The 10,480-nt window shown below is 45.1% G+C and overlaps 1 protein-coding gene across 3 annotated transcripts in view; it reads right to left on the bottom strand.

The window, feature by feature from the left end:
* TFDP1 (transcription factor Dp-1) overlaps positions 1–10,480 on the bottom strand; it is a 76,059-nt gene that overhangs the window by 7,487 nt on the left and 58,092 nt on the right. For 2 of the 3 annotated variants that reach the window (XM_006017259.3, XM_006017258.3), the window contains exons 8-11: positions 9,830–9,898; positions 8,271–8,422; positions 2,568–2,734; positions 2,038–2,119 (exon numbers count right to left, since the gene is read on the bottom strand). In XM_006017259.3, the coding sequence (XP_006017321.1) occupies positions 2,038–2,119; positions 2,568–2,734; positions 8,271–8,422; positions 9,830–9,898 (470 nt within the window). The remainder of the gene's footprint in view (positions 1–2,037; positions 2,120–2,567; positions 2,735–8,270; positions 8,423–9,829; positions 9,899–10,480) is intronic. The other variant, XM_014527897.2, reaches the window with a different exon arrangement.

The following is a 10,480-nucleotide window of genomic DNA, read 5'->3' as shown; positions in this document are numbered from 1 at the left end:
GGGGGGGCGTGCCTGCTCCTAAATGGACAGCATGTAGGATAGTTTATGAGTCCTGACTGCTGCAGGACTTCAGGGACAAGACATACATTCCTTCTGCTCTTGCTAACAGATGAAACCATGATGCTCTAAAAAAGTAGGCCGCCACTTACACAAAGGCATTCTCAGCTTCCTGAAATATTTGACAAATTTTGACTGAAGTCAAATAATAGGCTGTCAACTGACCAGTCAATTATTTGATATTACTTGACCAGTCAGTTTGTCAATCATAGTTACTGAAAGAGGTAGAGGGTATGCTTCTAGAGACAACCTGGCAAAAAGGATTCTTGTAGCTAATTCATGAGCTGGCTAAATTAAATTTGTTCTACTTGATTTTTTTTAACACTGCTAGCTGTATTACCCTGTTGTAAGAGTAATTAGAGCTTACATAGGTGTCTGAAAGCAAAAACTAAGCCAATACCAGTTTATGAGCTAAACCTAATACAGTAAGGAAGAGACAAAAAGAGAAATTAGTAAAATCAGGGATTACCATAAGGAACAGTACAGGGCTACCATGCCATACAAGGGGTATAATTAATTAATAGTCCCATCTGCTACTCTTGTTAAGGACCAAAGAAATTTAAACTCCCACTGCCATAAGCTAAGGAACCATAAAGAAGTGAGATTCTTGCCCAAACGGTATCTTTATATTAAGGACTTTCACTTTATCGCCAATTTAAAATCTAAACTAAAGCCGATTCCATAGTACTCTGACTCTATATTTCACAGTTTTGTGACAGATTTTTCCAATGACCACAACCAACTGCTTAACAAATTTCTATACAACAAACTGCATATCAACCATGATTAATTTCTTTACAATATTAAAAGGGGAAATTGCCTATATGACATCATATGATAGTCCAATTACTCCTAAAAGTGACAAATGGGCAATAAATAGTAAGAAACATCACTAAGTATCTTTTAATTAATTGGTGTTAATGGATGTGATTAATGCAAGAACCAATTAAATAAACACATTAATTTTTTATGCATTAATCACTGACGTGGTTTTCAAGTCTGTGCCCAGGCTGCCTTGCAGCTTCTCTCTGCTGCTGTCACCACTGCCTCTGAGCTGCCCAGCAGGGCAGCAGTGGCAGTGCAGACAAGCCACAAAGCAGCCTGGGCGTGAGCACAAGGTAGCAGCTCTGGCACAAGCTGCCTCTGGGCCCCTGGGGAGCGGTGGCGACAGTAACCCCATGGAGGCAGTTGCTGCTGGCAGGCGGGGGCAGGATTCCTGTGGAGCCACCTCCTACAGTCCCCACCCCATGCCACCCCACACACCTGGCCCCAACCCAACGCTGATGGAACCCAAGCCCAGCGCCACTGCTGCCATGCTGGGAGAAGCCGCCGCTGCTACTCTCCCTTTGCTGTCTGTGCTCCTGCTCAGCAAGGAAGAGGAGAAGTTCAGGTCCAGGCTGGGGCCAGAACAGCTGCCCCCAGTGAGGGCAGGTTGAGGCCACCACTGCTGGAGGTGTACTCGGGCAGGGGCACGCTGCAGGCCCAGGGCAATTCTGCAGAGACCCTGCTTACATAGGGCATCCTGCCAGGGCATGTGGGGGTCCCCACTCCCCAGGCTCTAGACCCCCTCCCCCACACCCCCGCAGGGAACCTTCTTCCCCGGGCTCCAGATCCTACATACACAGCCACAGCCCCTCACACCTTCACAAATTTCGCCCCACACCCACCCTGCAACCATACAGAGTACCTGCATAATTTTGAGTTTTTCTGCGCATAATTTTGAGTTTTTAGCCGTGCAATTTAAATAGCTATTAATTGCGACTTTTTTAGTCGTGCAATTAATTGTGATGACATTTTTAATAGTTTGACAGCCCTACTAATTACAATAGAATAGTCCCCTAGAGTTACCTTTCAAGAAGAAAGAGTTACACATCAAATCTGCCATTGCCAAGGCAAAACTAGAGATTGCATACGTCATGGTACTGGTTAAATTGCTGTAGTTTAAATGGCTCTAAAGCTAATTTATTAAATTAGTCTCACCTAGCAGAAAATCTTGTGCCATTTGAAGCAGAGCCTGATGAAGATGTGACATATACACTGCTGATTGATCCCTGAGCCATTTCTGCAAAATAGAAAGAGTATACACTTCAACAACTTAACATGACGTCAAGCTAGCATAAACAAGAACCACCTTTCCATCTGATCACAGCCCAGAAGTATATCTTTTAACTCTTAAAAACAGTATTTGGACTCAGACATTCAAACTCCTATATGCAAGATAACAGAGTATCGAATTCCAAAGGGCAAAAGAAAGAAAAGCTATAACCTAAAACTTAACTTTCTTATGTAACATGAAAAAGTACTAATATACAGTTACCAGAGATTAATTTATTGCAAGTGAAACAAGTTTTATGCTCCCCTACTAAAACGTTAGTGGTTTAGGTAATTCACTTGAAAAAATGAACTAATAGAACTTTTTGCAGTCAAATCAGTTTTAGTTGAACAAGTTCTCTCTCAAGTCCTATATAAAAAGATAAAATAGCAGAAGCATGTTATAAAGGGTAACTAACCTGTCACATATGGTTCCAGAGCTTTAGGAACCAAACTCTTTGCAATTTTTAGGTCCTCTGCTGAACAGCTTCCAGATTCTAGCCCACAAGCCATTCCCATTCGTTTTAATACCTCTATATCATCATGAATTTCAAAAGTATTGTCAAAATTAAATAGGTATTCAAACCTGGAGAGGAGAAATCTCAATTAACTTCTGAATTTCGGAAACACAGAAATATAGCAAGTATATCAAGTATTTTCAAATATAGTAGTGTCGTGCTTAAAGAAATTAAAACACATGACCACAGCAATATATGCTTTCTTAATGCTGGTTTGTTCTAGTAGCGATTCTTCTTTGTTCTAGTGAAAACTCTTAAGTCTCAAATGCCATACCCTAGTTAACTATATGAATAGATAACTCTGTATTTACTTGAATATAAGATGACACTGAATAAGACAAGCTCCCCATAATAAGATTCTACATATGGAAAATTTACAAATGTTTTGCCTTGAACATGTCCCCTTCCCACTGCTAGAGCAGGGAAAATAAGTCTGGGGGGGCCATGTGCCCTCTGCCCCCACAACAGTCCCTCCTCCCCGATCCTTACTTTCGGATCTTACTCTCCTTGGGCACATGGAAGCAAGGGCAAAATTTGAAAACAATGACTTTGAAATAAACTTCCCTGTAGTAACTTGAATATAGGCAAATTATTATGGGTACCAATAGACTTAGTTCATCCAGAACTGATGCATTTTACCTTTTCTGAAACTGCTGCAAGTTTTAGCACAGGTACTCCATAAACACACTATAAACAGCACTTTTATATTAACTTCTATATCAGGGTGGGCAAAATATGGCTCATGGGCCAGATCCAGCCCACGAGGCCATTCTATCCAGCCTGCAGGGCCCCTAAAAAATTAATATTCATCTACCCTTGGTTCCTGTCAAAAATGACAGGAACCAAGGGCAGTAGGACCCAGGGGAAGCCCAGCAGGCTCCCACAACAGCAGGACCTGCCTGGCCCCAGCCCCCTCCCCCAGCCAGAAGTCCCAGCTGGGCCTTCTGACTTGGGGCCACATGGTTGCCCCAGCTGGAACTACAGGTAAGGGGGAAGGAGGCGGAGGGGAGGACCCCAGGCAGGGAAGGAGCCCGGGGAAAAGCTGAACACAGGAAGGAGGGGGAGTGGCCCTTCCCCTGTCCCATGGCTGGTGCCTCACACTACAGCTGCTTGCAGCCAGCATGGGGCTGCCTGTGCCTGCTCCGGACAGCCCCATGGGCTGTGAGCGGCTGCAGCAGGGAGCGCTGGCCACGGGGCAGGGGAGGGACCGCTTTTTCCCCACGTTCCTTCCTCATGCAAAGTGGCCCCTCCCCCACCCCATGGCCAGCGCCACACGCTGCAGCTGCTCACAGTCTGTGAGGGGCTGTCTGGAGCAGGCAGAGGCAGCCACAGGTGGGCTGCGAGCGGCTGCAGCACGGGGTGCCGGGTGGGCGAGGGGCTGCTCCCCCCGCCCCCCCCAGCACCACCTTGTAACTTGGCCCCACTGTGAGCCTGGGCCCCGTCCTGGCTCTGGGCTCACCAGTCAGGGCTGTGCGTGGTGACAGAAGCTGTAGCCTCCCTGCTTAACACAGCATTTGCCACCACTGCCTGTGGGCAGCAGCCAACACTGCCCAGCACGGCATGGGGGTGTGGGGGTGGGGCAGCTGCTGCCACTGACAGGCAAGCCCGGAGCTGGCTTGGAGGCCAGGCTGGCAGCAGGGCCGGGTTACAAGCTGGTGCTGAGCGTGGGGAAAAGCAGCCTCTCACTCGCCCCATGGCCAGCGCCCTGCACTGTAGCTGCTTGGAGCCCACGTGGGGCTGAGAGTGCCTGCTCCAGACAGTTCCGCGTGGGCTGCGAGTGCCTGCAGCAAGAAGTGCCGGCCATGGGGCGGGTGAGGGGCTGCTTTTCCCTGTGCTGAGCACCAGCTTCGCCCCTGCTGGCGAGCAGGGGGTTGGGGCTGTGCGCTGCCACCTGCATGTACCACAGGGCTGGGGGGGGCACTTGGTGCGAGTGGGTGTGGGAGCCAGCGGGAACATGGGGCCCGCACCAGTGTCCAGTGCCAGCAGGGCCCAGAGCAGGGTGGCAGGAGCGTGGGGTCCCAGCCAGCAGGGGCTCTATGGAGCCAGGCCAGCTCCCCACTCTCTCTGCTGGTACAGCCCAGCTCCACAGACCCCTGCCAGCCTGTGCCCCACTTTGGGCCCCCCCGGTGCTGGCCCTGGGATACTGGTCCCAAGACATTGGTTCCAAAATGGTGACCGGGGGCAGGGCACTTGTCAAGGGGCGGGGCTACCCATGCAGCCCTCGACAGCCTGCCAAACTGGGTGAGCAGCCCTCCACCCAAAATAATTGCCCGCCCCTGTTTTATATAGTACAAACTACGCATGATATTAATCCAAAGCCAAAAGGCTCATGATTTACCATATGGTTCACTGGGCTGGGCCCCAGCAGAGACAACAGCATTTCAAACCATGGTGACTGCACACTGAGGTATGTGTGTGTACTCCAGATATCAAAACCCCAACCCCACAAAGGATCCATGTACTTATCAGCTTCCCTCCCCCTACCCAATAACTGGAACCACGTGTTCTTGTCATGAGTCCTAGAATCTTCCAAATATTTATATGCAGATGAGGTGCAGGGTAACCTGGTCCAGCTCTACCTCATGGCGGGTGGGACCACGCCAATCACGTGACAGGCTGGGACAGGAGTGACAGAGGGATTCTGTCTGTTTAGGGCCCCATTTGGTGATGGTTTGCCAGACATTTAAGACTGATGAAGAAACAGGAATATTTGGAAACGGGAAGGAAAGGCACAGCTTCACTGTGAAGAGGAAGTCAAAATGTATGCAGTGTAGTGGCTCATAGTTAGGGCCTGGTTTAAACCGTAGGCCAGCTCGTGAATATCATGGCCCAATCATGGCAGAGGTCACCATTTTTGTGAGCCTGATTGCAGAGCCACTGACTATCATCTTTGAAAACTCATGACTATCAGGAGAGGTCTCAGATGGTTGGAAAAGGGCAAACATAGTACCCATATTTAAGAAAAGGAAAACCAAGGATACAGGGACTACAGACCAGTCAGCCTCACCTCAGTCCCTGGAAAAATTATGGAGTGGATCCTCAAGGAATCCATCTTGAAACACTTGGAGGAGAAGTTGATTAGGAACAGTCCGTATGGATTCACCAACCTGATTGCCTTCTGTGGAGATGACTGGCTCTGTGGAAGTGAGGAGACCAGTGGGTGTAGTATACCTTGATTATAGCAAGGCTTTTGATATGGTCTCCCACAACATTCTTGCAGGAAAGCTAAGGAAGTAGGATGTGGATGAATGGACTGTAAGGTGGATAGAAAACTGGCTGGAGCATCAGACTCAGAGGGTAATAATCAATCGATTGATGTCTAGTTGGCAGCCAGTATCAAGTGGAGCATTCCAGGGGTCGGTGCTAGGACTGGTTTTGTTCACCGTCTTCATCAATGATCTGGAAGATGGCAAAGAGTGCGCCCTCAGCAGGTTTGCAGATGACACCAAGCTGTGGCGAGTAGTAGATATGCCAGATGGGAGGGCTAGGATTCAGAGTGACCTAGACAAATTGGAGGATTGGGCGAAAAGGAAACTCATGAGGTTCAACAAAGTCCTGCACTTCGTACTGGTGCATGGGATTGTTCCATCCAAGCTGGGGGCTGACTGGCTGGGCAGCAGCTCTGCAGAAAAGGACCTGGGGGTTATAGTGGACAATAAGCTGAATATGAGCCAACAATGTGCCCTTACTGCCAAGAAGACTGAGGGCATACTGGGCTGCATTCGTAGGTTTGTTGCCAGCAGGTCCAGGGAAGTGATTATTCCCTTCTATTCAGCACTGGTGAGGCCACATCTGGAGTACTGTGTTCAGTTTTGGGCCCCCCACTACAGAAAGGATGTGGACAAATTGGAGAGTTCAGCAGAGGGTGACAAAAATGGTTTGGGGGCTGAGGGACAGGACTTCTGAGGACAGGCTAAGGGAACTGGGCTTGTTTAGTATGGAGAAGAGAAGAACGAGAGGGGATTTAACAACAGCCTTCTACTACCTGAAGGAGGGTTCAAAAGAGGATGGAGCTAGACTGTTCTCAGTGGTGCAGATGACAGAACAAGGAGCAACCATCTCAAGTTGCAGCAAGGCAAGTTTAGGTTAGATATTAGGAAGAATTCTCTCACTAGGAGGGCAGTGAAGCACTGGAACAGGTTACGCAGAGAGGTGGTAGAATCTCCATCCTTGGAGGTTTTCAAGACCTGGATAGACAAAGCTTTGGCTGGGATGATCTAGTTGGAGATGCTCCTGCTTTGAGCAGGGATTGGACTAGATGACCTCATGAGGTCCCTTCCAACCCTAATTTTCTATGATTCTATGACATGCCCTTTGAAATATTTCAAAACCATCTGAAGCATTCCAAAATAGTACCTCTTGAAATGAGGTATTCTTTTGAAGCATTTCAGTTCGTGTACACAGAGATAGGGGGATCCATAGATTCTCCAGAACCCCAATGATGTGTTTCTTTCCTTACTCAATTCCACAGCAGAGGGAGGGAGAGTGCAATGGACATTCTGCAGCATGGGTAACCGGTGCCTCTTGAGTCAGGGGGGGCATATGCCCCTCTGACACCAGTCAGCACCCGGGGTGGGGGGGAGGGGGAAGTGTGCCCTGGCAGCCAATCTCACTGACTGGGGGCAGGAGGGAGAGAATCCCTGGCAGTCAATCTCACTCGCCAAACAGCGACTGTGCTTTTACTGACAGCCCTGCTCTCTCTGGCCAGTACCTGCAGGGGGGGGCATTGGTGCTTCTGCCTGCCCTTTGCTGAACAGGGAGTGCGGCCTGACCCCTGTGCATACCCTACGCATCGCCACTGGTCTACAGGCTGCGTGATGGAGCACCAAACTATGCAGCAGCCAGGTACCAGACCAATGTCTTGGCCACTCCTGTACTAGGAACCTACTGCCACTGCTAGGTTCTTCAGCTACAGTCCCCTATACCTCTCCTCTCTGGTAAAAGGGATTTGAGTTGGAAAGGAATCCCAGCAGTGGGAAGCCGGGGAGTCTCTTCCTTTTTGAAACATTTCCAAGCCCAATTTACTTGAAAATGTTTTAAAAGTTATTCAAGTCTTCGCCCTTCTCTAAACATCTAGTACACTGGGTCGTCATCTTTTCTTTACTCTCCCCTTTCATTAGCAACTCTTGATAACCTAAAGCCAAAATATAGACGACCATTACATTGTTTCCTCAGTAAGACACAGGTATGGATTCCAAATTAAGGGCAAAGAAAATACAAATCTAGCCATAAGCCTGATGCCTGTGTGTCATTTTCCTTGAAACAAATAAACAAACTACTTAGTAAAAGACAACAAAGTTTTTATAGAGTTACCATCGCTAGCTTTCAGCGTAAAGGAATGCTAATCTCCACAGCACCCAAATGGATAATAAGCTTTAAATAGACCCTAAAGTAATTTTTATTTAGAATTTTAGAAAATTCATTTTCTATTACATACAAACTAAATGGTTCTGGGTGAAGAAACAAACAAATGCTCCCTATCAACAGAAGTAAATAAGTAGCTTTATTTTTATTTCTTCTTTATCAAAGTAAGTTGTGGATTTATTTTGACATGAAACTCCTGGCTGCATTGTAAGGACAGTTGAAAAATTTTAGCAGACTTACTTGTCATTAGAAATACTGCAGTCAATCACAGTCTTTTTGCTGGTGTTCACAATGATAAATGGCAGATGGATGACAGAATTGGAAGGTGGTGGTCGACTTGCTTGCTGCTCTGCTTGACGATTTCGTTGAACTAGGTTCTTGAAGGCAATTTGCTATAAAAAGTAATAGCAGCTTAGAGAATTACCCAGAGTCATATTCCCACCTCCCATTTCTCTTATAATCTGCACATCTCCGAAAGTTAAAGAAAAACTAAGTTTCCAAGTATCTTAAAAAGGCAAACTGAAATTGTCAACTTCGCAGCAACAGCCTGTTTGCAAGATTGTAGATTATTAGAATGGATATTTGGAATTAGCCCATTTATTTTAAATAGGAAACATTTTTCAAGAAAAATAAAGTAGATACCAATCACAGACAATTTCTTCCATTCTTTGATGTTTGTAAAATTGTATACAAGACAAGGTTACCATAACCCCACATGAACATTTTCCATCAGAAAACTGGATTTTGGACTAAAGAAAAATTTCTTTAGAGAGCCATCTGCTTTCTGTGGAAAATGCTAGCAAATAAACATCTGGGAGGAAACTGACTATGTTTTGATCGATTCTACAGAGGAGATGCACTGACAATAACAGGAGTTGAAGCTGTAAATGGAGGCAACAGCAAGGTATTTTATTTTTTTAAAGGTACCACAGAATTCTGTAATGAAAAGGCCCTAATATTGTAGAACTTATTAGGGGAAATTAGAGAAAATGAAGTTTTATGGCCATAATTGTGGCTTTACACAACCTAGGGAGGCTGGAGCATCTGAGAAAAGCAAGCCTGAACACACTCAATGACCAGCATGGCAATTAAGTCCACTCTGTCTCCTCCTCCCCACTGCTAACCATGTTTTGCTACTGCATTGCACAGCAATAAATAAAAATCTTAGTTTTAGCAGAAACCTCCTGCTGTTTGCAATGTAGTAATTAAGATTTACTAGATAACACTGCTAAATCTTAGAGGTAGCATTTCAGCAAGGAATTAGTTGATAGACAATTATTTTTCATAAGCTTGAGACCTAGAAACTTGAGTTTAACTGAGTCTTAAATCTGATGCCAAGTTCTGTGGGAAGGCTGTTTTCTCTGGTCACAGGACTATGAAAAATAAAAGGTTTTGAACACTAGTACGTTTTATTTGTGGTGACTATTGCAACTCATGGCAACCACAAAATAAAAGCAGCACAAAATAAAGAAACATTCAAATGCATGGTCAGAACTGCATATTACAATTCAGAAATACAACAGGAATTAAAAGAATCGTCAGCAAAAAGCTTCTTTAAAACATACTCAAAGGTCCTACTGAATTTAACACAGCATTCTGGAAGTTTGCCAGCTACTCCCAGAGCAAAACAGAATTTGCCTATACTACTAAATGCACAGGCACCAGCACCATTCTTTTACAGTTCACCTGGAATTCCCTGCAAGGTTTCAGTTTGTTTGTTTGTTTCTAATAGGTACCAATAGAAAATAGTCATGCAAATATGTTACCTTGCCCAATAGACAAGAGTACCTTGACTATACCTGTAGAATAAGTTCTTGTAGCTGAGACTGTTTTAGCTTTATTCTTTCAAGTCTTCTCTGTTTCTCCACCTTAAGGGAAAAAAAAGTTTTTAAACAATATTCCATATTAACATGGTCTCCAATTTAATAAAATCCAATGGATTGCAAAATATCTTTTTATTCTTCCAGTTTCTAGTTCATAACCTTAAAATCATTTTCAAATTATTGAAAAAAAATTAAAATTTGGCACTGCATGAAATCATATGCAAAGACAATTTAAGGCTCAAAACTTAACATTTAGGGAATAAACTATCTAAAACTCAATGTCAAATCACACCATATATCATCATTTTCATAGTTCAATTCAGATATTTTCGTACTACTTGTACATTTAACCCACATTTATTTTCCAGACTATTTCAAGACAAAGGCTTCACTCGCTTAATTTTATGCCTTGAACCCATTGGTGTAATCACCACTAATCTCTCACTGAACATTTCTGTTCTGGGTAAAAATTTTAGAAGTGGCTAAATAATCTAGATATCCACAGGATTCCATCTTTAAATTAGTTTTAGGGTAAAGATTTTCAAAACTCCGTAGTCTACATATATAGTAATTGGCCTATTTTGAGGGTAGGGAGATTTACTAGGCAAATGATACATCTCACTCTTT

Source organism: Alligator sinensis, unplaced genomic scaffold, assembly GCF_000455745.1.
Source record: "Alligator sinensis unplaced genomic scaffold, ASM45574v1 scaffold288_1, whole genome shotgun sequence".
In the NCBI taxonomy this organism is placed as follows: Eukaryota; Metazoa; Chordata; order Crocodylia; family Alligatoridae; genus Alligator; species Alligator sinensis.
Note: the sequence above shows the minus strand (reverse complement) of the source record. Positions and strands in the feature narration are given on the sequence as shown.